The sequence below is a fragment of the Lissotriton helveticus genome, chromosome 6, assembly GCF_964261635.1.
Source record: "Lissotriton helveticus chromosome 6, aLisHel1.1, whole genome shotgun sequence".
Taxonomy (NCBI): domain Eukaryota; kingdom Metazoa; phylum Chordata; class Amphibia; order Caudata; family Salamandridae; genus Lissotriton; species Lissotriton helveticus.
This window is the reverse complement of record NC_136067.1, coordinates 1,489,921,544-1,489,949,476: the sequence shown is the minus strand read 5'-3', so window position 1 is coordinate 1,489,949,476 and position 27,933 is coordinate 1,489,921,544. Positions and strand designations below refer to the sequence as shown.

General features: G+C 50.4%; 1 protein-coding gene across 1 annotated transcript in view; it reads left to right on the top strand.

The window, feature by feature from the left end:
* Nucleotides 1-27,933, top strand: part of RYR2 (ryanodine receptor 2) — a 3,071,198-nt gene that overhangs the window by 1,365,385 nt on the left and 1,677,880 nt on the right. The window contains exons 43-44 of the mRNA XM_078648003.1: nt 19,717-19,822; nt 21,438-21,558. Coding sequence (XP_078504129.1) covers nt 19,717-19,822; nt 21,438-21,558 — 227 coding nt within the window. The remainder of the gene's footprint in view (nt 1-19,716; nt 19,823-21,437; nt 21,559-27,933) is intronic.

The following is a 27,933-nucleotide window of genomic DNA, read 5'->3' as shown; positions in this document are numbered from 1 at the left end:
AGATGCTCATGAGGGCTCGGCCCACCACGGGGGCCGTGATGGTTCGGAGGGGGATGGCCTCGGGATAGCGGGTGGCATGGTCCACCAGGACGAGGATGAAGCGGTGTCCCTGCGAGGTGCGAGGGTCCAGGGGCCCTACGATGTCTATTCCCACTCGCTCAAAAGGGGTAGTCACCACGGGAAACGGCTGGAGCGGGGCTTTGACTTTCCCCCCGCTCTTCCCGCTGGCTTGACAGGTCGGGCAGGTTCGGCAGTGGTTATGCACATCGTTGTGCATTTTCGGCCAATAGAAATGGGTCACCAGGCGGCTGTAAGTTTTGTCCTGCCCCAGGTGCCCGGCGAGGGGCACATCATGTGCTAAATTCAGGAGGAAGTCTCTGAATCGGAGGGGCACGACCAGTACCCGGCTGGCCCCTAGTTCGGCAATCTTTTGCTCACTGTAGAGAAGGTCGTTGTCCCAGTAGACCCAGTGGGACCCCGCGGGGTCTCCCGCGGCTTGAGTAGCGGCTTGCTGTCGGATTCCCTCGAGGGAGGGGCAGGTTTTCTGTTCCGGCTGGAATTGTTCGTGGGTGGGGCCACCTTCTTGGCGCCATTGAGCTAGTTCTGGAAGGTGGCCGAGCTCGGTGAGATCTTCTTGGCCGGGCCCCTGGGGGCCGGGTTCGGGGTCAGCGTCCTCGGGGTCGGCGGGCGGCGGAGGTGCGGGCCACTCCGGCACCTCGGTCGGGGCTTCCTCCGTTGGGGTGGAGGCTCGGGTGGACATGGAGCGGGTGGTCGCACAGACCCACTCGGGAAGGCCTAGCATCCCCAGGTGCTCTCTCCGTTCGACGCCGGCCCAGGGGGAACTTTCCAGGTCGTTCCCAAGGAGGCAGTCCACGGGGGCATCGTCTCGGACAGTCACTTTCAGCATGCCCGACACTCCTCCCCACTCGAAGGGGATGCGGGCCATCTGGCATAAAGTCTCCGAGTTGTCCGCCGACCGGACTGGGCACAGGACGTTAGGAAGGATCTGTTCTGGGGTCACCAGATGGCAGCGGACCGCCGTCACGCTGGCTCCAGTGTCCCGGAGGGCTTCGGCCCGGCGTCCATTGATGGTGACCCACTGGCGGTATTTCTGGGTGTTGCCTGGGATCGGGTCTCGAGGATCAGGTCGTGAGTACCCAGGCATGCTAAGGTCATAGCGGCGGGCTCCCATTCGGCCTGCTCGTGGTTGTCGTCCTCTTCCTCGCTTCTTTCTTCACCCAGGGCGGCGGCCGCGATCTGGCGGTTTGGGGGACCGGTGGTGCCGGGTCGCTGGTTCATTGGGCAGAGAGGGTCATTCGCGTAATGGCCCTGTCGCTGGCATCTGTGGCACGTAACATTCGGGCGGGGCCCGGGTCTGGCTGGGGGGGCCGCCTCTTCGGCCCAGGGATGGCGACGTGGAGGTAGGGGAGGACCCCTGGGGGGCGTCCCGTCCCCGGCTCTGGCCTCCTCCGCCGCCTCGTGGTCGGTGGTTCCCCGGGGATCCCCGGCCGTAGTCTCCCATCGGACTCCGGGGAACTCGGGTGCTCACCCATCTATCCGCCTCAACAGCGAGCTTTCGTGGCTCAGTCAGTTTGCTGTCAAGGAGGTGCTGCCGGAGTTCAATGAAGCAGTTATTGGCCAGATGTTCCCATAGAATGAGGTCGACCAATTTCTGGTAGGTGGTGGCCTGGCAGCCTCTGATCCACCCCTCGAAGGCTCTGCTGTAAAAGTTTACGTACTCCACCCACGTGGTACCGGGGATTTTTTTGCAGTCTCGGAATCGCTGCCGGTACATCTCGGGGGTGAATCCGTAGCGAGTGAGGATGGCGGTCTTCATGTGCTCGTACGAGGTCATCTCGGTATCAGGGAGCTCCAGCAGGGCGTCTCTCCCTTCGTTGATAAACTTCCCCCACAGGCCGGCGCCCCAGTCCTTGAGGGGTACTCGATGGGCGGTCATGGCGACCTCATAGGCTTTGAACCACTGTTGGATGTCGTCGTTCTTATAGTACTCTTTGACGACATCCTTGGGTATGTGCACCTTCGTGTCCAGCGGGGGAGGTGAGGTCTTGCCTCCGGAGGTGCCGGTCTCGTTTGTCTTGGCCTTAATTTCCAGTTCTTTGAGGCCGCGCTCGTGCTCGAGCATGAGTTTTTTCTCCTCGAGGTCTCTTTGTCTCCGCCTTTCTTCTAGGTCTCCTTCTAGCCGTAGCTGCTCGAGGGCTAACTTCCTTTCTGCCAGCTGAATCTCTCCTTCTTGTCTGAGTCGAGCGAGCTCCAACTCGTGGAGCCGGTTCCTCTCTCGTTCTCGGGCGTCTTCGTGGGAGAGGCCCGTGTCTGGGTTTGCGGGTCTCCCTCCCGCTGGGTTCGTCTCAGCCTCCGGGCCTCCGGGCCTCCGTTCGGGCCCGGGTTATCTTCACTCGGGGGTGGCGCGTCGCCGGCGTCCACCCAGGCCTGCAGGTCCGATTTAAAGTCTTCTTTGGTGCTTAAGCCAGTGGTGGCGATGCCTAGGTCTTTGCAGAATTGCTTTAGCTCCTTGTGACAGTAGTCTTCCATTTTCTCTTTCTGGAATTCTGTGCTCATGGTCGTAGTGGGTTTTTCTTGGTAGTGAGTGAATCACTCTCTGTACGATCTGCGTGGGCTCGGATCCCGGCGCCTGCCACCAATGTTAGAAAGGCGACCCCGGGGGAGGCAGAAGATGTCTGGCCGACCACCCCTAGGTCCACCTCTCCTTCGAGAAGTAGCCGAGCGTTACCGAGAGGCCTCCTGGGTGAGGGTCCTCTCCTAGGATCGTACAGCAGAGTAATCACAACACTACAAACGGACACCACACAGGAGGTCAAATTCTTAAGCTTTTATAGATAATAAAGGTTGCTGGTTCTTGGCAGTATATACAGGCAGATCGAGGGATCCGTAAAGTCTCGTAAAGGGGGGTAAGGTAGCGGGACAGTCTCAACCTGGGTGGAAGAAGGGGTACCCTACGCACAGCTCTCAATCCTCGAGCTGGGGGATTCCGAGAGGTCGGGCCGCGGCAGCGCCAGCAGGCTCTCAAGATGGTCTCAGCGAGGTAGGCCGCGGCAGCGCCAGCAGGCTCTCAAGATGGTCTCAGCGAGGTAGGCCGCGGCAGCGCCAGCAGGCTCTCAAGATGGTCTCAGCGAGGTAGGCCGCGGCAGCGCCAGCAGGCTCTCAAGATGGTCTCAGCGAGGTAGGCCGTGGCAGCGCCAGCAGGCTCTCAAGATGGCTTCGGGTTACAGGAAGGATGAGTTCATCTGGTGTCGGCAGTGACAGCGTCAGCAGGGCTTCCAGTCCAGGATACCACTGGGGTCCTGCTCCGGGGCTGGCCCAGATATAGGGCTGGAGTCCTTTGATGTCCGGACCCTCGCGCCTGGGGTCCGGAGGGGCCGGGATGATGGTGTCCAGACACCCAGCAGGGGGGTGGAGCCAGCGCCCAGGGAGGGCGATCGATACCCGGCGTCCGGGGACGGCTGGGGACCATCGAACCTCCCCTTTCCTCCGGGATCCGTCGAGTGGCCACTCGACCACCTGGGTGGATCCTGGCGCCTCGATGTCGGGGCTTCGCTGGAGCCGGGGCTAGGGCAGAGGCCACGTGCCCCTGATGTGGAGGTTCCAAGATGGCGTCGGGGAAGGCCTCGTGTTCGGGCGTGATGGGCCTGGGATGGAGCTAGGCCGGTAGTGTTGATCCGGGATGGTAACCGGACCGGCAAGGTTGGTCGTGCAGGGTCGGGCTGGAGGGGCTGCCCGAGGCTGAGTGGAGGGCTGATGTCGTCTGGGGCCCGCCGCGCGGGAGAGGTAGGACCACGCCATGAGGCCGGGTCCAACAGTGGTCCAAACAGATGCCTCAGAGCACGGTGTCGGGGCGGTCCTTTCCCAACTCAATGACAAGGGAGTTGATCAACCGGTGGCCTTCATCAGCCGGCGCCTGCTGGCCCGAGAACAACGCTGGAGCACCATTGAACGAGAGGCCTTCGCCGTGGTGTGAGCCCTCAAGAAACTCCGACCCTATCTCTTTGGCACCCACTTCCGGGTGCAAACGAACCACCGGCCCTTGCGGTGGTTGATGCAAATGCGAGGGGAAAACCCAAAGTTGCTACGATGGTCCATCTCCCTCCAAGGGATGGACTTCACTGTGGAACATCGCCCCGGCAACGACCACGCCAACGCCGACGGCCTGTCCCGCTTCTTCCGCCTCGACGAGGAGAACCCCCAAGAAGATGGGTGACTCTCCCCGCCTTCAGCTGGGGGGGACGTGTGTTGGACCCGGCCTCGTGGCGTGGTCCCACTTCTCCCGCCTAGCGGGCCCTGGACAACATCAACCCTTATCCCCCGGCCGAAAAGCTATCCCCTCCAAACTTCACGAGAGCAGTCACCCCTGGTGATCCCCGGCTCTCCCCCTCGAGAGCCCGGCGACCCCGGCTCGCCCCACTCTGCGGAGCCGACCCTGAATCCGGCCCACCATTTCAGGCCCGACTCCATCTTGGACCCTACACGTCCGGACCAAGTGGCCCCGGCCCGGCCTCGGCCACAGCCCCCAGCGAAGCCCAGACATCGAGGCACCAAGATCCAACCAGGTGGTAAAGCGGCCACTTGACGGATCCAGGAAGAGGGGAGTTTCGATGGGCCTCCAGCCGTCCCCGGACGCCTGGTTTCGATCGCCCTCTGGCCTCCCTGGGCGCTGGCTCCACCCCCCTGCCGGGTGTCTGGACACTCTCGTCCCGGCCCCTCTGACCCCCAGGCGCGAGGGTCCGGACATCAAAGGACTCCAGACCTATATCTGGGGCAGCTCTGGGATGGGTCAGGAGTTGTATCCTGGAGTCGAGAGCCCTGCTGACGCTGTCGCGGCTGACCCCGAGAAGAACTCACTACCTGGAACCCTGAACCTTTTGGAGTCCTGCTGGCGCTGCCGCGGCCCAACCTCGCTGAAACCATCATTGGAGTCCTGCTGGCGCTACCGCGGCCCAACCTCGCTGAAACTACCTTTGGAGTCCTGCTGGCGCTGCCGCGGCCCAACCTCTCTGAAATCATCCTTAGAGTCCTGCTGGCGCTGCCACGGCCCAACCTCACTGAAATCACCCTGTGGAGTCCTGCTGGCGCTGCCGCGGCCCAACATCGCTGAAACCATCTTCGGAGCCTGCTGGCGGTGCCGCGGCCCTACCTTGCGGAACCCCCCAGCTCGAGGATTGAGAGCTGAGCGTAGGGTATTCCCATGCTAGACTGGTATTAAGACTGTCCCGCTACCCCTTTTCCCCCCTTGTTACAGAGACTCTGAGGATCCCCCGATCCGATTGTATTTATTACCAAAGGAACCGAACCATTAATACTGATAAAGATCCTAAGAAGTACTCTCTTGTGTGGTGTCCCTTTGTAGTGTGTGAGTACTCTGCTGTGACGATTCTGGAAGAGGGCCCTCGCTCAGGAGGCCTCTCGAGGGCGCTCGGCCAACCCCTTAAGGAGAGGTGGGTCTCGGGGTGGTCAGTCAGACATCTTCTGCCTCCCCAGGGACCGCCTTTCTAACAGTGGCACTAGCCCTTCACCCCCCTGGCCTGGCAGCTACCCCTCACCCCTGGCACTCATACTTCCCCCTTCTCTGCACTCACCCTTCCCCTCCCTAGCACTCACCCTTGACCCTCCTGACTGTTACGTCTCATCTCCCTGGCACTCACTCCTCACCTCTCTGGCACTCACCCTTCACCCCCATGGCCTGACAGTCACCCTTGTCCCTCTTGGCATTCACTCCTCACCTCCCTGCCACTCACCCTTCACCCTCCTGGCACTAGCCTGGTTTCTCCCAAGAACACAAAATAACAAACATTGACACAGCCTTTGGGACTTTATAAGTGTTTAGCCACGCAACAGTTGATGTTGTTGCACAAAGGTTATTATGCTGCATAACTAAATACTTAGAAGGTCCCAAAAGCGAGACCTATTGGCCATGCCAATGCTGGTTTCTATATTTCTTGGACCGCGGAGCAACACATGGTTTGATTTTGGGACACATCACATTCTTCCAAACCCCTGATAATTTCGATGGGTTTGTGTAAGACCAATACAACCCTGTGTTTGACATGGTCAAACTCCACTCATTCATTTCGATTTCCAGCCCGAGCCGGCTCACTTCTTTTTACTTTGCCTAAAATATTCCGCTAGACTAGAGTAATTCACTGAAAATGTTTTGCTGAGAGGCCGGTTTCCACGGCTTTGCCTTGGTAGTTTGTAATTAGGTATCAGTATGGCATTTACAACAATGCTGTTTCGCCATGGCTCTTACAATTAATGACCTTTTTAAAATCACCTTTAAAATCACCTGCCAGCGCTGGCACTGCAGTCGGTCACACACTTCACGCTTCAGACACGTGAATCGCTGTTTGCTGAGCTCTCTTTTCAGCATAAAACCGATAGAAATGTGTTCGAACTGAGTGTGCTGCCATTCCTCAGAGGCCACGCACGTGCCCAGAAACGCTAAGAGTCTCACGAGATTCTAGGACAATCAGCGCTGGAAACAGAAGTACATTTACTCTATTGTAGACATTATCGTTAAGGGAACAATGTATATGTCAATATAAAACTCAAAACTGGAAACCTTTGCTCAAGTTAATATTAATTGGCCATATGTCCTTGGTTTATTTTCGGTTAATGATCTGATTTCAGCATCTATAGACATTCGATGTTGTAGAGAATGCTAATTGTGTTATATTTATGGAATAATTATAATTCATGTTTTGGTGCTTTTCTGTTCCAGTTCTCAATGAAATTTCCATATCGCCTTACTGCACACTGCTCCCACATCCAGCCCGTATCTTAACACTGGACTGAGTATTTATTCATAAAATTTACCAGAAATTACGTTTGGTGCCAATTTGAGCACATTTCTGTTCAGACTCTCCTGCACCAGTGGTCGTGTTAAGTAAATTATGCTAGGTACCGGACAATTTTGCACCTTTGCCAAGGCGGGATCTCTCTTGATCGAAGATATCACAGTCCTAGAGAGACGTATCTCCCAGGAAATCGAGTGGGTCAGGAGATCATCTATGGGTATATTAGCGTTAGCTAAGACTCCTGAGGGAAGGTTAGATGCAAACGGCTCACCGGCTGTGGCGTGCGGGGGTGATCAGTTACCTGCCAATCTGGACCTCTTAGAGGAAACCTTAAGTGACCTGGAAGATATGAGCCTACTGAACCTCCCACTGACTCAAATAGCACAACCCCCAAACTTATTTAGGGAGGAAGCCCCGTTGGTACTGCATACCCTTGACACAGTAGACTCACCAAGTAGAGCCAGGGGAGCAAGGGAAGGGGCTATACGAAAAAGGAAGATGGAGGGACCATGTAATAAAGAGTAACCTTGGGCGTCCGAATCGGCTACGCCCACGGAGTAGGCGTAGTGTTGCCTCCTACGCATTTTACGTAGACAGCGTAGCCGGCAACACTATGCCCACTCCGTGGGCGTAGCCGAGTCGGCCGCCACCCGCCTCCCTCCCGCCCTCCCCTACATACAATATCTAAGCCTCTACCCTTAATGAAACTATTTTAAAGCACTTACCGTGTCCGGGGGCTCGTCCGGGGCTCCCTCTGGGAATAGCGTCCTTTCCTGGTTACCAATGCGCATGCGCGGGCGGCCGCGCATGCGCATTTCTCGGGAGAAATGTGCATGCACGGCCGCCCGCGCATGCGCATTGGTATCCAGGACGACGCTATTCCCAGAGGGAGCCCCGGACGAGCCCCCGGACACGGTAAGTGCTTTAAAACAGTTTTATTAAGGTTAGTTGCTTAAATAATGGATGTAGGGGAGAGCGGGAGGGAGGTGCGTAGTGGGGCTACGCGGAGTGCGGGAGTGGGCTTAGCTTCTCGCCCTCTCCGCGTAGCTCCGCGGAGCCCCACTACGCCCACTACGCCCAGGGTTAATAAAGAGAGGAAGCCCAAAACACCGAGACTAGGTACCATACAAGATAAGGGTAGCCCTGACAACACTAGAGTGGGGACCCCTGTACAAGATAGAACAGAGCCCGCTCCATCTGTTAATGTTCCCACTGAACCTCCACCCCACATAATGGATGACACCCTGGAGTCAGTTGGAGAGGATATCACACTCGCAGATATAGGTACACTGTTGAGGTCCCTGCTTAGCCCCATAGAAGCTCGCCTGATTAGGATAGAAGCAAGGCTGACCAACATTTAGAAATCCACTACCCAGTTTGTGGATAGTTGGAAAGCTGAGAAGAACGGTTCCATAGCAAGCGCGGATCCAAAGACTAAAAAGGGTCTGGAGCCTCAGACCCTGATCAAGAAAAAGGGTATAGAAACTGCCAAACTCTTGAACCCCAATCCCAAGCAAAAACCTATTACCCAGCAGGCGGCTAGTGCAAAAACAAGTAATCCCCCTTCTGATAGATACATCTGCCGTGTGGATTCCTCACCTTGTGAATATCCCCTTGCGTCAGCAACATTCGGAAATTCTTTTTGTAGCTTCGCGCCGACGTGGATCCGGACGTCACAGAGGCACGGCATCGCACGCGACCTCGCTGACGTCACCGGCGCCTATAACAGGCCCACGCCGGCGTGATGACATCAGTTCCCTTTTTTCCGCGTCGTCGACGCTAACGGTTTTCAGGGATCGTGTAGTAGCTTCCAGTAACTTTGTTACTATTTCTTCGTATTTGTGTCTTTCTTACATTTTCTTCGAGATGTCGTCGAAGAAGACGGGATTTAAAGCCTGTGGTGAATGTGGCAAGACCATGTCAATCACCGACCCCCACGAATGCTGTGTTTGGTGTTTGAGCTCGGACCACGATGTCGAGGACTGTTCCTGCTGTAAGAAGATGACTCCAAAAGCCTTAAGAGAGAGGGAGACAAAACTCCTTATGGCGAAACTCAAGAGCAAAAAAGCTAAGAAGTCGTCAAAATCTCGATCTCGTCGGTCGAGGTCGAGGTCGAGGTCTCGTTCGAGGTCACACTCGGAGTCTTCGTCAGCACACGCTTCGAAGTCTTCGAAGAAGAAACACAGAAGGAAGTCCCATGAGTCGCGTCATCACTCTGGGAAGGACTCTAGCTCGAAACCAAAGTCCCAGATCAAGCTCGTGTGTAAAGAAGTGGAGGTTTCGGAGTCGGAACATGAAGAGGCTGTGCATCCAGTTTCACCCGAGCCTCAGGAACAGGTCCAATCTCCGATTCCATCAAATCCTTCTGGTCAGGAGGATGAAGGTGAGGAGCAGGGGGATGGTGGAGCCGAAGTTCCGGCACCCGATGGTTCATCGACTCCGGCTCCGGCGCCCGAAGAAGAGGTCGACGTCGTATCGACTCCGCCTCCCCGGGAACATCCGAGAGGTCCGTATCCTGAGTTTCCGACTCCAGGTCAGGATCCTTCCCAGTTCCTGAACGCCATGTATGGTGTATATTCAAGAGCAATGTTCCCGTCTGTTGCACCTGTTGGTCCCACGGGTCCTATGGCCTTTAACCTAGGGGTTCCGCAGGCGTATGCCCCTGCACCCTTCATGCCCTTTATGCCGGCTCTACCGCCGCATTGGCATTTTCCGACACCACCGGTGTCGTCGACGCCGAAGCGCACGACGCCGGCTCCATCGACGCCGATCCCATCGACGCCGATACCCGTGACTCCGAGGCAGGATTCTGTCCGACCTCGTGTCGAGAAGCCTCGTCCGACGTCGGGCTCGACGCCGGCAGCTACCCCGTCGGAGTCGATTCCGAATCCTTTAACTTCAATTGTGAAAGAAAGGTCTCGGAGAAAGGCCCAGAGACTTTTAGAAGAGGAAAAGTATGGGTATTCTGACACTGAGGAAGGAGAATTACAGGATTCTGAGGATCCCTTTGATGAGTTAGGTGAAGCCAGTGGTCTTGAACTGTCACCTGAATGGGAGTTGGCTTCTGTATCGAATGCTCCATCTAAGGATGTGGTGCCTTACCACACTGTGATTAAGAAGGCAGCGAGCTTACTAAATATAACTCTGCCTACAGCTGATTATAAACCCAATATTTTAACTGAGGTACTTCATTCACCCTCATCTGTGATCGAGCCTATGTTACCATTCAACGAGGCGTTGTCTGAACCTGTCTATGGGGTCTGGAAGAAACCCTTGACTGCTCCAGCGGTTTCTAGAACGGTAGCAAGAAGATATAGAGCTGCACCGGATGACCCTGCATTTTTAACAACGCATCCTCTTCCTGAGAGTTTGGTAGTGCAGGCTGCCTGTTCTAAAAAATCTGCTGGGGCATTTCCACAGGTTCCTGGAGACAAGGAATCCAGGAAACAGGACCAAAATGCTAAAAAGGTTTTTTCATCAGCCAGCATGGCATTGAAGTCAACCAATGCTACGTGTTTGATGGGGAGATATATCCATGCTTTGATGGACTCTGTCAAACAACTCATTCCAAAGGTTCCTGAGGATGACAGGAAGGATTTTCAAGAAGTAATCTCGGACACCCAAGCGGCTGCGAGACAAGTCATCCAGAGTGGTTTGGACACTGCAGACTCGGTGGCAAGAGTCATGGGTTCCTCTGTGGCTACTAGGAGAGCTGCTTGGCTCAAATCTTCAGAGTTTTCTGCTGATGTCCAGTCTGCTTTAATGGACTTACCCTTTGATGGTTCAGGTCTGTTTGGAAAGAAGGCTGATACTGCCTTGGAACGTTTTAAGGACAGTAGGGCCACTGCAAAATCTTTAGGCCTTCAATCCAGAGGTACTACCGGAAGACGTTTCAGAGGGTTTGGCCGATCTTCCTTTCGATCTTACAGATCATTCCAGCAGCAGCAGCCTCAGCAGCAGCAGCAGAACACGCTGTACAAGTCGTACAGAGGCAGACAAAGACCCCGTCCTAGAGGTCGTCAAGCTTCCTCCTCCTCCTCCTCCTCTCCTTCCCAACCCCCGGCCAACGCAGCAAAGCAGCCCTAGATCCGCCATTCCGGATCATGTGGGCCCAGTAGGGGGTCGGCTTACTCATTTTCTACAAGATTGGGAATTTATAACATCGGATCTTTGGGTTCTCAATCTTGTAGAGAATGGGTATGCTCTTCCTTTCCAGGAATTCCCTCCCAATTACCCTCCTTGCCAGGGTTATTGTTCAGAAGACCACCTGCTTCTCTTGCAGGAAGAAGTCCTGGCATTATTTCGAAAGGGTGCAATAGAGGTAGTTCCAGAGCAGGAAAGGGGTCAGGGGTGCTACTCCCGGTATTTCCTGATCCCCAAGAAAGATGGCAGACTTCGGCCAATCCTGGACCTCAGGATTTTGAACCTTTACCTGAAGCAGGAAAAGTTCAAAATGCTCACTCTTGCACAGGTTCTTCAGGCGCTGTTGGAAGAGGACTGGATGGTGTCGATCGACTTGCAAGATGCGTATTTTCATATTCCCATCTTGAAGTCTCACAGAAAGTATCTCCGTTTCACGGTTGGGTCACAGCATTACCAGTTTGTGGTCCTTCCGTTTGGCCTTACTACTGCACCTCGAGTCTTCACCAAGGTGATGGCAGTGGTGGCAGCTCATCTCAGGAGAACGGGGATTCATGTATTTCCGTATCTAGACGACTGGCTGATCAAAGCGGAGTCGCCAGAGAAGGTGCTCCATCATCTGCAAGAGACAACTCAGTTGTTGCACAGGTTGGGTTTTTCGATAAATGTACCCAAGTCTCACCTGGTGCCCTCACAGCGCAACCTGTTCATAGGTGCGGTACTGGACACAACCGTATGTCGTGCATTCCCTCCCCCTCAAAGAATTCGCGACATACGGGAGATGATTCCTTTATTTTACAATGGAGCGGTCGTTCCAGTCCTGAAGGTCCTTCGCCTACTCGGTCTGATGGCTTCATGCATTCTGTTGGTCAACCATGCACGCTGGCACATGAGGGCACTCCAGTGGTGCCTCCGCAGGCAGTGGTATCAGCACAACGGAGATCTCAGGGAGTCAGTGAGGATCTCCAGAGAAGCTGCAGCGGATCTGTCTTGGTGGAGCGTGGAAGGCAATCTGTCACAAGGAAAGCCTTTTCAACTTCCTCCAGCGGTGGCCACAGTGATAACGGATGCGTCCACTCTCGGGTGGGGTGCTCATCTGGGAGACCTGGAGGTCAAGGGTCTTTGGTCTCCAGAGGAAAGGTTGCTTCACATCAACCTTCTAGAATTGCGGGCGATACGTTTGGCGCTCAAGGCCTTCCTCCCTTCCCTTCGCGGTCAGTCAGTCCAGGTCCTGACGGACAACACGACCGCGATGTGGTACATCAACAAGCAGGGAGGAGTGGGGTCGCAGTGTCTCTGCAGAGAGGCTCTGCGTCTCTGGTCCTGGGTTCAGGACCATCAGATTTGTCTGATGGCAAATCATCTGGCCGGGGTTCTGAACGTTCGTGCAGACAGTCTCAGTCGGCAGTTCTCTGCCGATCACGAGTGGAGGCTTCACCCGGAGGTGGTTCACGACATCTTTCAGATGTGGGGGACACCTCGGGTGGACCTGTTCGCCACTCACGAGAATGCTCACTGCCTGTCATTCTGCAGTCTCCAGTATCCGATGCAAGGAGCCTTGGGGGACGCGTTTCAGTTGAGTTGGGACTCGCAGCTCCTTTACGCGTTTCCTCCCATACCCTTGATTCCTCGGGTTCTGAGGAAGATTCGCCAAGACCGGGCCCAAGTCATATTGATCGCCCCGGATTGGCCAAGAAGGGTGTGGTATTCAGACCTTCTCCACCTCTCCTCTCACCCGCCGCTCCGTCTCCCTTACAGGGCAGATCTCCTCTCTCAGATGGAGGGGCAGGTTCTACACCCCCACCTCCAGACCTTACACCTTCATGCCTGGAGATTGAGCGGGGCAACCTGATTTCTTTTTCTCTCCCTCACGATGTGGTGGATGTCATTTTGTCGGCCAGGCGTGACTCCACTAAGTCCATCTATTCTTATAGGTGGTCTAAATTTGTTGTTTGGTGCAGGGAGAAGTCTATAGACCCTTTGAGGTCCCATTTATCTGATGTGCTCCAGTTTGCCCTTTCCCTGGCCCAGCAGGGGCTTGCTGTGGCCACGGTGAAGGGATATCTGTCTGCGCTGTCGGCATTTATCTGTATGCCTGACCAGCCTTCTCTTTTTAAGTCTCCCATTGTTTTAAGGTTTCTGAAGGGCCTTACTAATAGGTTCCCTCCTACACCCTTTGTTGTGCCTCAGTGGGATTTGAACCTAGTTTTGACATTTTTGATGGGTGCTCCCTTTGAGCCTCTTCACAAGTGTCCCATGAGGCTTCTGACTTTGAAAACGTTTTTCTCGTTGCAATAACCTCAGCAAGGAGGGTAAGTGAGCTTCAAGCTCTTAGTTCCAAGCCCCCATTCCTGACCATTCATGCTGAACGAATGGTTCTTAGGACCAGGGCTGCTTTTCTGCCTAAGGTGGTGACTCCTTTCCACCTTGGTCAATCCATTACCCTTCCTACCTTCTATCCTCCCCCTCACCCTTCCAAGGAGGAGGAGAGATTACACCGTCTTGACCCCAAGAGGGCGGTGTCTTTTTACTTGGACAGGACAAAAGACTGTCGAGTGGACGACCAGCTCTTCGTTGGCTTTGCTGGCTGCAAGAAAGGAAGAGCGGTCCATAAGAGGACTCTGTCGAGGTGGATCGTGCTCTGCATTAAGATCTGCTACTCTTTGGCTGGTAAGGACCCTCCAGAGGGTATTAGAGCACATTCGACTAGAGCAAAGTCTGCATCATCTGCTTTGTCTAGAGGTGTACCTGTTGAGGACATTTGCAGAGCCGCGACTTGGGCCTCCCTCCACACTTTCGCGAAGCACTACTGCTTGGATACCGAGGTGAGGAGGGACGGCCATTTCGCTCGCTCTGTCCTCCAAGATTTCTTGGTATAGCAGAGTGGACACCCTCCTCCGGGAGTGGGGACTGCTGTGGGACTCTATTCACAAGGTGAGGAATCCACACGGCAGATGTATCTATCAGAAGAACAAGTTACTTACCTTCGGTAACGCTTTTTCTGGTAGATACTATATCTGCCTGTGGATTCCTCACTGACCCACCCGCCTTCCCGTTGTCCACTCTTCTATGCCAGAGTTTCTATGATGTGTTATTTTATTGTCATGGAAATGTTTATTTCAAATGTTGTTATTGCATTTGCTTCACACTGTGTGTGTTACCTTGTTTCTATACTACGTATACTGTGTATATTTCTACTATCATCGGTCCGTCCGTGTGCCTCGATGGCACGGAAAAAAGGGCGGAACTGATGTCATCACGCCGGCGTGGGCCTGTTATAGGCGCCGGTGACGTCAGCGAGGTCGCGTGCGATGCCGTGCCTCTGTGACGTCCGGATCCACGTCGGCGCGAAGCTACAAAAAGAATTTCCGAATGTTGCTGACGCAAGGGGATATTCACAAGGTGAGGAATCCACAGGCAGATATAGTATCTACCAGAAAAAGCGTTACCGAAGGTAAGTAACTTGTTCTTCACGCCCACAGTCATTAGCAATACCCACTGATGTAGTACATTCACAGCCAACAGCCACTCCACTTCCTAACCCTTTACAAACCAACTCCCAACACCCAAACACCACATTACAGAAACCACAAAAAACTGTAACAGTCAATTTACCACCAGAGGCAGGTACATACACTGTAATTCTGGCTGGGGTACCGGAACTAAAACCAGCAGCCATTGAAACAGGGGCATCGTTAAAAAACAAGGTTATAAACTGGCTATCTACATACAGGCCGCTCCCTAGAGGCATGACTAGCGACATTCTTATGGCGAGAAGAGTCTCCTGGGTGGGGAAGAGGCCCAAAACAATCAGTGGCGACTGCATACTGGTCAGTTTTAAAGAACCAGGAACAGTTTCTTATATCTGTGGTTGGATTCCGGGTGACGAGGGTAATAACATCCAGCCGCTCCCTCTCTCCTTTTTTTATCCATCAAATACGCATATAGCCAACGACCAGAGATGGGGCCGCCCCCAGGAATTATCGGGGAATTGGGAGTACAATCAAGGAGGGAGGAGGGACCCATACCACCAGAGACGAATGGCACCGGGGCACGCTATGATACATGGCGAGGCTGAGGGCTGGGAAACGGCCATCAGGAGGGGAGTGGGAAGGGGTGGACGAGAGCGAGAAGCACCCTGGCCCCCTAGATATTACCAGCCCCCTTATTTCCCAACTTTCAATCGATATGATTGCCTTGAAATGGTGGATTGACAGTCCGAGTCCAAAGGCAGGGCACATTCCCATGGGCAAGCTACTCCAAATATTACAGAGGGCGGTGGGGACAAGTTGCCCGCTATATCAGGTAACACTAACCAAGGGAAAGTGCACGTCGCCCGTACAAAGCTAGGAGATTCCCAATATAGAGTAGTAATGGCACCCGAATCACCTGATGACCACAGTGGCCAAGGGCCCACACAGGGGGTATTCCCAAAACACCATAATAACTCACTAATAAATCCAGGTACACTCGAGAGCACCCAGCATGACACCCAATTAAGAGAGTATCACACTCTAAATTTGTTGTCATGGAATGTAGCCGGATTCGATAACAAAATAGACTCCCAATCGTGGGCTGCCCTAATTGATTCCAAAAGTGTATGCCTGTTTCAAGAGACCTGGGCAAGGGAGGAGCACACCTTTCGGGGCTTTGAGGTATGTGCGATACCGGCAAAATGGGGAGGCAGGGGTCGCCCATCGGGAGGACTCGCAATCTGGGTGGCATCCCACTTGGGTTTTCTAGCCACATGTCAAGCTGTGGACTCAGAAGACATACTGGCCGTCCTTTTGGAATGGCCCAGATCGCTCAAACTACTTATAATAAATATTTATTCTAGACCAGTCCCTATATCTAATGTTTCAAAGACCATAGAAGAACTGTCGTCTTTCCTGGATGCTGTTCCTGGGGGCACGCCCTATGTGGTGGGGGGGGATTTTAATTCACACTTCGAGCCATTACCGGGCCTACTTGATGGACCCTCCCTAGAGGAGGATTCAAGTTGGCAGGTTCCTCCGTCAGAGGCCCTCCCGTCGAGAGCATGGACACCACTAGCTGTACAGATAAATACACTTACCTTTATCCATGGCCTCAGGGCTTGCAATGGCCGCGTCAAATCTGACATCCCGAGCAAATGCACATATAATAAAACAGGGAGAGAATCAAGACTAGACTATCTCCTTGTACAGCTATCTGCCTGGAAACGGGTTATAGACTTTAGAGTGATAGACAGAGAAGACAGCGACCATAACGCCCTGGAATTGGAATATGTCATCCCACGTACCGAGGACAGGGCACAGGACGATCAGAGGGCCATCCCAGGACATCTCCTAGAAAACAATAGAAGGAGAATAAGATGGGAGAAGTTGTCCGCCAGGGACGACAAGATAGCGATCCTCTATGCTAGGATTACACCGATTTTGGAAGAGGCATTTGCCTCGCGGGGGCCATCGAGTACCCCGGGAAACAGAGACCAGCTCTGGAGTATACACGAACACTTAATTAAAACCCTAGAGGTGGATCTGTTTAGCAGTGGACCTTCTAGGACCGGGGAATACACAAAGATACCTGGTTCAATACTACATGCCGCAATTTCAAACGTGACCTTGTGCTTACAATTAAAGCGGGGGGATCTCGGGAGGAGATTCGTGCCAGAAGGCAGGCGTATAAGACACTCGTGGCAAATGCCAAGGCGGAATGGGATCTCCAACACTGGGAGAAGCTCTCTGAGTCACTAGCAACCAGGGATTCCCGCAAATGTTGGCGTGTGGTCAACCACGCTTCTGAAAACCTTCCGTCGGCAATTGAACCAAATATTGCCCCGAGTTTATGGCAAAACCACTATCAGTCCCTTTACGCCCCGGAGGCTGAATCCTTGGAATCCCCACTCCAAATCCCACAAAGTAACCAGGCTCCGGAGCCCTTTACTGAAAAAGAAGTAAGGGCGGCGATTGCAGAGTTATCCTCCGGTAAGGCCCCGGGGCTGGACGGGGTCCCAGGAGATTTATTTAAACAGGAACCAGGTATCTGGGCCCCCGACCTTCTGTTGATATTCAATGCAGTCTTTGAGGGGATGGAATTACCTGATACTTGGCTGGGGGCGGAGGTGGTCCCGATATTCAAAAAGGGATCTCCCCTGCTTCCGGCCAACTATCGCCCAATAAGCCTCATTGATGTATCACAGAAGTTATTTGGCAGGTTAATACTCAATAGGCTACAGACCTGGTTGGACGAGACAGATACCCTGAGCCACCTCCAAGCAGGATTTAGAAGAGGAGTTTCCACAGTCGATCAATTATTTCGACTAAATATCATCTATTGGAAGACAGCACTGATCGAGGGCGGCACTTTGTATGCGGTCTTTGTGGACCTACGTGCCGCTTTCGATCTGGTTCCGAGGGCAAAACTGTGGGAGGTAATGGCCGAGTTGGGCGTCCCGGGAGACATCCTTGAAATCCTAACCAGACTCCACAAAGATAACTATGCACGAGTCAGGTGCGGGAAAGGTGGTAAGCTGACTGACAGGTTCCCCGTTCGCAGAGGGGTGAGGCAGGGTTGTGTGCTAGCCCCGACCCTGTTTTGCCTCCTTGTGAACGGGGTGATAGAACACCTGAGGAGGATTAGTAACATCGATGCGCCAAAATTGAACGGCAGCAGGGTGCCCGCAATCATGTTTGCGGATGACACCCTGCTGCTATCCAAATCACCAATGGGGCTACAGCGAGTGCTGGATGGATTTCTAGGTTTTTGCACAGAAAGGGGGCTTGAAATCAATTCTGCAAAGACTAAATTTATGATTCTCAACCCAAAGGCCAGTAATCGCCCAAACCCCCGCCAGGGCTCAGCATGCTTGGAAAGGGTACATACAATAGAATATCTTGGGATAACTTTAAATCAAAATTTAACATGGTCGACCCACATAACAAAAGCTAGTATGAAACTATCGCAGAGGGCGGGAGGTATCATGAGAATTGCTACTAAATCCCCACTCCGCCCGTTGGCACCTGCCATTCAGATTTATAAAGCCCAGGCTCCGGGGGGAATTACCTACGGAGCTGAGTTGTGGGGCCACACTCCGACACACACCATTCAAAGCATAGAAAATAAATTCATCAGACAGTTGGTGGCTCTCCCCCCAAGTACTCCACTTCTCCCATTGAGACTAGACCTGGGTTTGAGACCTATTACGGAAGAACTGGGCCTCAAACCTCTGATCTACTGGCGCCGTCTCTGGAGCAGCCAGGATCTCATTATCTACAGATCGGAGTTGCAGGAATTTCTTAAGCTACCTAATGCCACCAAAATTCCCTGGCTAAAGTATATAAGGAGAATGTGTGAGACTCTTGGAGTGCCTGACCTATGGTCGGATCCCGAAAGCGCGTGCACGAGGATGCCCAGAAAAGCACTGTCCAGTCTGTTTTATAATTACATGCTTCAAAAAACACTGGATACCACTCGGGAGGGGTCCTTAACAGATCTCTTCATTAAAATCAAAGACTCGTATAGCCATGAATGTGTCCTGGATGGCATGACTCCGGTGCTTACAAGGAAGCTCTTCCTGCAATGGAGGTATGGGTCTCTCCCTCTAAGGTCCTTCCCAAAGGCCTGGGTGGGTTAATCGGAAACAGGGGCGTGTCCGGCATGTGCTTATAAATTGGAGAATGACTTACATGTGGTCCTGTTCTGTGGAGCCTACACCAGAATTAGGAGACATTGGTTGGTCCCCCATCTAAAAAACTTGGGCTTTAAAACATATGCTCCGGCCTATAGAGTATTAAAGTCGGATTTATCTCCGTCAACAGTGTTTGCAATGGCAAAATTCCTGACTGCAATGTGGCTGGCACGCACTCGAATAATCAAGGGCACCACAACATTGTGAACACTTCTTTTTCCTCCCTTGCATTTGGGCTCATCCATTTTAGACTTGTATTGTATTAGTATATTCATTTACTGTTCTTATCGGGTTTTTTATGGGCATTTTAATGATTATTGTATATTGTGTATATCTTTTATGATCTTTTATGATCGAAATAAAGATTTGAAATTTGGAATTTGTTTAATGGTCCCTTTCTTTTAAATGCGCACTAGCTGTATGCCATGTCCAGTATGCTTTTAATGTCTGTTTATTGCGGTAGCAAGGCATAACCAAAATCCATTCCTTGTGTGTGCTATATTTAGCAAATGTTATAGTCCATCTCCTCTTTGCCTTGGGTCCCGTATGGCTGACTGACGTCATATGTGATGTTCGTTTCTTTCAAACATAGTTTTTGATGTCATCCTCGAGGGCATGAGGTAATAAGCAGTACACACAGGGAGTATGGTTGCCCAGTTAACAAGAACTGTTTTTTATATTCTAAATCACATGTCCTTTCATTTGAAGTATTACTCGTACTTGGAAAGGTTTTTAATAACGTTGATTATTTTTGATTTCATGATTGTCATGCCTAGGTATATTTCCAAGTAACGTGTTAAGTTTAGCGCCTGCCAGCAAAGCAGAAATTTCAGTGACAGTTACAAGCGAACTGCGCGAAAAGATATTTGCTTTGAATACACTTTGACACAACCACATAGCACAATTTATTTTGAAAAGATGTAATAAAAATACCACGTGGACTCTTTTACATACACTGTTCGATTTCCGTTTAGATCCAAAGAAATATGCAGATTTTATGCAAGTGCTGCACATTACGAGGCATGATGAAAACGATGACTTGTCTCTAAGTATATTTATTGTATTTTTAATTCATAAAAGGGATGCAGATGAGGAAGAGGATGACACGATCCATATGGGAAATGCCATCATGACCTTTTATGCAGCTTTAATTGACCTGCTGGGGCGCTGTGCTCCTGAGATGCATGTAAGTTATATTTTTGCTGTAACAATAACTCTTAACCTGCTGTGTGCTGAGGAACTGATAGGTTTGAAGCCAGGTGGTAGCATCACACATCTGAGTATTGATTAAACCTTTAAGGTGACTGGCTTAAAAAAGAAAGGACCATTTGGAATACTATTTTTTTTAACATATTCAGAAGCACGATTGCCACACTTACACCCTAAAGAGAGTCCTTGAGACTGAGTTTAAAAGTTATCTTGTGTGAAGACTGTGCGCCCTCCCTAAGCTTCTAGGGTTCTGTGTGACCTGGTGCAACTGGTGCACATGCTGGGGTGTGCTGAAAAAACAGTATTGCTAACCACTGTTTCCCACATTCCCATTTACTGCGAAACCCCTGAGGCCAAAGACATGCCATAGTCACCAGTCTTCTTCTCTCCGTCTACTTTCAGTTTCCAGTCCCATATTCTTGTTTGTTCCACATGTCTAGTGAGCTGGGTGATGTTAGTCATGAAACAGCAAGCACTGGCATGTTTCTGTTCAGCTCGCCTTTGTCCAAAATAACTAACCTCTGTAAAGTTTTTCATACCAAGAGAAGACTCGAGTCTATTCTCCCCATCTGCTGATAGACTTATGATTCAACGTTCAAGGCATTAACGAGTAGTATCTTTACATGTGCACTCGGCGCATTGGCATCCTCCCCAAGTGCGGACGTACTCGTAAAAAATTCCCAAATTCATAAACGAACGTAGAAATGTTGGTCTAAGTTAAGACCAAAGTCTGAGTTGACCTTTCTGAATTGGGTCCATAAAGTGAATAATCCCATTCCTGATAGAATGTTGGATGTTGCCCTCGTAAATAGTATTCCTCACACAAAATGTCATGTGCCAGATGGGATTTCATTGACTCTACTCTACTATTAGCGTCAGGTTTATGAACAGTTCTGAGATAGCCTAATTTTAAAAGGTGGGAAACACCAAATAACTTACAGGGTTTTGGGTATACGCCAACAGTTTGCAGGTCATATACCACCCTTCAAATACTCCTGTTATGGGCATTCCTGAATGTGTTTTCAGGACGGAATGAAGAGGGAACACCCCCAAAATTAATAATGAGGTAAAGGAAATGTATGTTGCATTTGAATAGATAAGTAAAACCTTTTCGAGCACCCGCTCTCATTTGCGTAACATTTTTGTTTATGAGCATGTGCACCTGTTAATTTCCTTGTGCAGAAATTACTAGATTTGTGATTCCATCAGTGAATCTGTGATACTCGCAGATTCTGAGAAGTCCTCTAGAAATTCTTTGTGGAGTAAAACAATTCAAATATTTGCTCTAAAGGCATAACTTGATCGGAGGACATTCCAAACTCTTTTTTAACTTGCATAAATCAGACCCAGTGTATCTTTCTGTATTGCAGGCTATAATAATATCTCACGGATTTTTTTTTTCTCCAGAGGTCCTGCATCACTGAAGAAGCAGGACATGTGCCGAATACTTAAGAAAGTACTATTCCACGATTTGAAAACATTTTAAATCTTCCTTGTTCATTTTGTGCCCACCCTTAAAATGTTTGCATTTAACTGTAAAATGAATAGATTAGAACTGTCTTTCAGAGGTGTGTTTGATCTTTCTTCTCTAGCTAATCCATGCGGGTAAAGGTGAAGCTATTCGGATAAGATCCATTCTACGCTCTTTGATACCATTAGAAGATTTGGTAGGCGTCATCAGCATTCCTTTCCAAATGCCGACGATAGCTAAAGGTAAGCTCTGACTAAGGCTGAGATCTGGACATGATCCACTGCGTTACTTAATGTTTATAGCATACAGACTGTAGCTTACACCTACTTCGTAATGCGAATATTTGTGAAAGCAAAGCCTTGTAGGCAACCCAGGACCAAAGGAATGAGAGCTTTTCAATGAAACAGTGTTCGTTTTCAGCTGAGGTAGGTCATGCAGAGTCCTGCTCAGCCGCGGCACAGCCTCCCAGTCTCACTGGGAGCACAGATTCAGAGCGCCCAGGCCAATCCTGACACTGCTTCTAGCAGCCTGAGAGCAGCATCAGGATTGGCCGCAGTGGAGTCTGGGAGCCTGTGCCTGCAGAGGAGAGGAGCAGAAGAGCATAATGTTGCTGGCTTCAGGTAACTCATTGTTTTTAATTTAATTTTTTCTTACGTCATTTGTTGTTCATCATCCCCTCGAACCCTACCCTCCCGCCTCACCACTCTTCGACAACACTAGCCATTACTGGTACTGCTACTAGACTGTGAGGCATAGTCCCTTTTCCCTTTTGCAGAACAAAACTCATTTTGGTACTTTGCAATTTACATTTTCACTGCTTATGCTACTGTCCATCACCCTTAATCAATGTGATATCTCGACCTAGCTTATCATTGTAGTTATACCATTGAAAAGGAACACATTTCTCGTACTTTTGCACTGCCTGAAGGAGTTCTTAACCAACATAGTTTTCTCTAATAACAGCTGTTGGTTCTTTTACCCTGCGCTCCATAAAATACACCTGTTATCATTAGTGTACATCGGTGTTTGGCTTGACAGTGGTCTCTCCTTCGATATTCAATCTAAATCTGTAGCTGGGACCTGTTTTGGACTCTTGCGAGGATTAAAACCTCTACTTGGCTTTTTTGATACGAAAATTCGTCAGACCATTGTTCAGGCTACAATTTTATCTAGATTAGACTATGGCAACTCTCTCAATTTAGGCGCCAATAAGTCCAGTATCCGGCGTATACAGGGAATACAGAACGCAGCAGCCCGCATACTCCTGGCGCTCCTGAAATCTTGCTCAGTGTCTAAATTTCTACCTAAATTACACTGGCTGCCAGTTGAAAAAAAGAATCCAGTTGAAAACACTATGTGTTGCTCACAGAATTCTGACTCGCAACCACCACGGGGGCTGCCGGATCTGCTAGCTTTTTACGTTCCTCTGTGTACTTTATGCTCAGCTGACCAAGGGCTGGCTTGTATTCCCCGAGTCCTAAGAGTCAGAGCTGGAGGCCGCTCTTTTAGAACTCTCGTGACCAGACTATGGAACTCGCTCCCAGCCTCCATCAGAGGTTTCCGGAATCATCTTGCCTTTTGCAAAGCCATAAAGACCTGGCTCTTCCCGGCATAACCCCTCTCCAACTTTTACAGTCTCAGGTCTTTGGTTGCGCTGGGACGCCCCGTTGCTGGGGCAGTCATTCTCATTACAAATCTTACAATAATAAGAATCATTTTATGGTCTTTAGAATTTTAAAGAGAAAACAGACTATCCTTAAAAATGTTATGTCTTTTGTAGTGTTTTACTACAGATGTACATTGACGGAATTGTGATGCAGGCATTAGGCGTAGTAAAAAGAAAACAAGACACAGTAAGTGGCATAATTACGCTGATCAGGCTTATTAAAAGTAGTAAAAGAATTTTTAAGAGTTAGGAAAAATTTTAAATCCCATTTGCTTCAACAAACTTTCCCTTACGTCACGAAAAGTGGCAATTCTTTTTCACTTTAACATGGTTGCCTCCACCCATCACTTGAATATTTGTGCTTCATTTTAATGTGAGCATGTAGCAAATTATAAGAACCAGTACGATGCAATAAGAGACCATTTGTTAAACATTGGGTTGTAGGTTAACGTGGTTAAGAGCCCTAGTCAAACAGCAACCACAATCCTAGTCAGGGACATTCCCTAAATTAACCTGTGCTCACCCTATGGTAGCTTGGCACAGAGCAGTCAGGCTTAAGTTAGAGGCAATGTGTAAAGTATTAGTGCAGCACTTCAAATAGTAAAACTGTGAAAAATCCACACAAAAGATTACACAACAGGTTAGAAAAATTGAATTTATTGTAAAAAATAAAACAAGACCAAATGGCAAAAATTCAAAAAAGTTGAATTTGAGTTATGAATTTTTAAAGAATAAATTGTAAAAATAGCACTTAGAAGCAATATGGGTGTGTTAGAACTGGGGTCTCTAGTTGACAGATATAAGTACCTTTGTCCAAATAGGGACCCTTGCTTCTAGACAGTTTAAGGGGGATACACACTTTAGATAACCCCTGCTCACCCCCTTGGTAGCTTGGCACGAGCAGACAGGCTTATCCCAAAGGCAATGTGTAAAGTATTTGTACCAACACTCAGAGTAACACAATGAAAACACCACAAATGGACACCACACCAGTTTAGAAAGATAAAATATCTTTATCTAAACTTAAACAAGACCAGAATGACAAAAATCCAACATACAGTTACTTAGTAGAATGTCTTTAAAAAGGTTGTTGCAAGAATAAACTTATAGATGATAAATGCAACACTTTAATCTCAAAGTACCTGGGATGCGTAACGCAAAACAAACAAAAGGGGCACAGGGAAGGCGATGCATCGATTCTTCCTGCGCTCCGGTTCTGATGTGACAAGATGGCGCCTCGATGCATTGCGACAATCCTGTGCAATGCGACAAAATGGCCTCTCTGTTGGGATGCGACAACGTGGAGGTGAAGCGTGCACGCCCGACAGTCGTGCGGTGAACCCGGTGGTTTTCTGAGTCGTGACAGGCCCTGTGACATGCTTCTTCGGTGATGCCACGACACCCTCGATGACAGCGACTCGTTCCTCCGGTGTTGTGGCGGCGATCAGCGGTGGTGCGCTTCTTCAGCGATGCGACGGCCCTGTGGCACGCTTCTCCGGTGATGCGACGGTGAACAGCGGCAGCGGCGACACGCTTCCTCGATGATGTGACAGCGTCTGCTGCAGCAGCGTCACGCTTTTCCCTCGTTGCGTCACGCTTTCCTCTCCCCACAGCAAAAAGGCTTCACACACAGTTGCAGGCCCTCCTGGCAGACTGGAACTCCCAGCAAGGGAGTTCAGGGAAGCTTGGGGTGGAGTCCTTTTGTGCCTGTGACTTCAGAAACAGGAGGCCGGCTCTTCTCAGGCCCTTGGAGAATTTCTTCAGATGGACACAGCACACAGCAAAATCAATCTTCAAGCAGGGGACACAGTACATAGCAAAGTCCCTTGGTCCTCTCCTCAGTAGAAACAGTAAACTGCAGGCCAACCCCAGACACACAGCAAGGGCCGTACTCCTCCTCAGTCTCTTCAGCGGATATTATTTGGCAGGGATTACTCTTGATCATGAAGTAGTCTAACTTTCAGGGGTTTCAGCTCTCATATTTATACCCCAAAAGTATTTGTTCTCTATGTGTGAGGGGTTCAGTTCTGGGTGCACTCTGCCAGTGCACAACTTCTTCCTTTGTGATTGGGGGCCCGGGCCATCAGACACACCGCAGGAGGTTGAGCCAGCATTGTGGAAGGCAGGCACAACCCTATTCAGGCCCAGGTGCTACTCATTCCACTACTCCAAATGCAGATAGGTCTATTCAGCCTAGTGCTGACTCACCCATACTCCTGGAGCCACCCCAGCTCCTGTCACTCTCAAACCAGACAGTCAATCCACAACCAGACAGAGGCACACAGAAAGGTTGACAAGAAAATAGCCAGTTTTGTAAAACATGGCGGCCGCTTGCTAACGCGGTGCGCTCGTCTACGACGGAGTCTCCTGTCAAGATGCCCCGGCTGTTCGTTTAGGTGTTGGTTTTCTCCGTTGGTGGGAGACGGCAAGTCAGGCATCGGAAGCATACCTGCGAGCTCACTTGCGAGGCTGGGCGGGCTGGAAGCGGTGTGGTGAGCGGGCTGGGCTGTGCAGAGCCAAGCAGCTGCGGGATTAATGGCTCAGTGACGCCGAGGCACTTCGGAGCATCAGACCGCCCGACTGCTGTGGATACGATTGCGGCCAGAGCTGCCGATGTGTTGGGGGCGGGCTCTCCTTCCTGCGCCCTACCGATGGGGAGACGCAGCCGTGGAGCTGCGAAGAAGTCGAAGGGCAGTTACACACGGCGCTTCTGCAAAAAGAGTGGCTGCAAATACGTGGTGCGGTAAGGGGGACCGGCAGGGAGGGAATTTGCTGAGGGGGGTAATCCAGCCTACTGACGATCGTGGCCCCTTAGATAAACAAGACTGTAGCTCCTGGCAGAATCCAGCCCTTACATCCACAGTCTTTAGCTTCAAGGCATATCCACAAGCCCCCACCCAGGTAAACAGTGAGACCCCAGGTATAAAGACTGCTGGAGCCCTGGGGAAACGGAAGGCTAAGGGGAAAGGAAAAGGGAGCAATAAAGACAAGGACTTAGGAGTTTCTACAAGACCTAGGGATAAAGGCCAGGTGCAAGAACCTGAAAGAAGTTCGGGGGAACAGCCTGTCTCAGAATCAGAGCCAGAGTCAGAGGCAATATTTGACTCAACACAGCCTTTAGCCCAAAGGGCGCCGAGGAGGGGTAAGAGGCATCAGTTGCTGTACACCGGCCTGAAGGAATTACCCCATAAGGCGAGCCAGAACAAGGGCAACTCTAAAAAAAAAACTAGTAAAGTCTCCCGGATTACACCTTCACTCAAGTCCTATTTCAAGGTCCTGCCCCAGGTTCTCAACATTAATCAAGAACCCCAAGGACGGGATAACACACAAAACGCATCCACGTCAGCTGAAGCTTTCGATTCCACAACCTTACCTAGTAGCACTGGGGAAACAGCAGTGGAGGCAACGGGGGCTGAAGTGCCGGCGGGTGGCATAATGATGGGTGATCCCGCAGAGCAGTCTACCAATATATTGCCCCTTATAGACCACCAAGCCACTAACTCAGTAGAGACAGAAATGACGGTTAAAGAACCAGAACAAGGTGCAGGGGGAATCGAAGAATTTGAGAGTGATGACACCCTTCAAGCCATACTTCTCAATATGAGGAAGGAGATCAGAAGTGGATTCGAGGAGTCAAAAACATCCTTCGAGGAATCGAGGCAAATCCAGTCAGAGATCCGCACAATGTGTGAGAGTCTGGGGACTAAAGTAGACGGACTTTCTCTGAGAACTGGTTGTCTAGAAGACTCTGTCGGTGAACTCAAAGCAAAACTGGAAAATGCTGAAACTAAGATTCAGACTCTACGACGAGAGGGTGAGGCTGTTAAAGAAAGGGTTGAGTCTCTTGAACATTTTTCAAGAAGAAACAACTTGAGGCTGCTAAAAATCCCGGAGGGGAAAGAGGGGGGGCGAGTTAAAAAACTTTGTGGCAACCATACTTAAAGACTCCCTTAATCTGGAAGAATCTATGTCTGAAATAGAATCCGATATTCAGAGGGTACATCGGGATCCCTTCTGTCTCAACCCAAGCAGAGTCAAACCAAGAAAGATCCTGGTGAACTTTCTAACATACTCATTGAAAGAGAAGATACTGAACCTAGCACTGAAAGTTAAGACCCTGAAAGCCTCAGACTTCCCTTTCGAAGTTAGATCTGACCTATCCAAAACAACGTTAGATAGGCAATGGGAATTAGGCCAGCGGATGGAGAAGTTTAGGAGTTTGGGGGCCACTGTCCAGATGCGATTCCATGCCTTTCTAAGGATAATGTATAACAACAAAATGTATAACATCAAGTCTCCTTTCGTAGCTGACGAGCTATTAATTACTATCAGTGAACACGCAAACCCTCCTGGTCACTCGTAAAAGCTAGCAAATAACAAAGGGAAAATATAGGAGCATAAAAAAAGTAGGGTATGAAACATGAAACAAAATCTAAAGAAAAAAAAAAATCTAAAAAAAAAAATATGGGGAAAGAATTAAACATCAAAGCAGTAAAAAGAAAAAAAAATGGGGGGAGTAAATACTGAGCATTTGGGGGGGAAAAAATATGTACACATGAATTAAAAAAAAAAAAACTTTTCTCAAACAAGGAAAAAAAAAAAAGGGAGAGAAAAGGAAGGGGGGGGGGTGAAAAAAACCAACATTTTTTTTTCCACTACAGATCTCCACCCCCCGAAAATGTAATTTAATCTTGATAAGAAGTCCAGAGCTACATCAATCTTACCTATGTTTCACGCCTAATAACACCTTTGATATTCAAGGGTCATTAGTAGCAACAACATAACATAACATAGATAATAGATAATAGAATAAAAGTATATTCCCACCGTTTGTCATTGCTTATAAAACACTAGGCATATGGACCGATAAAAGTGAAAATGTGGGCAGCAGACAGGAACACGTCAGGGACGACAATCTGGCAAGACATCCAGCCAGAGTAAGTTGGGGGGG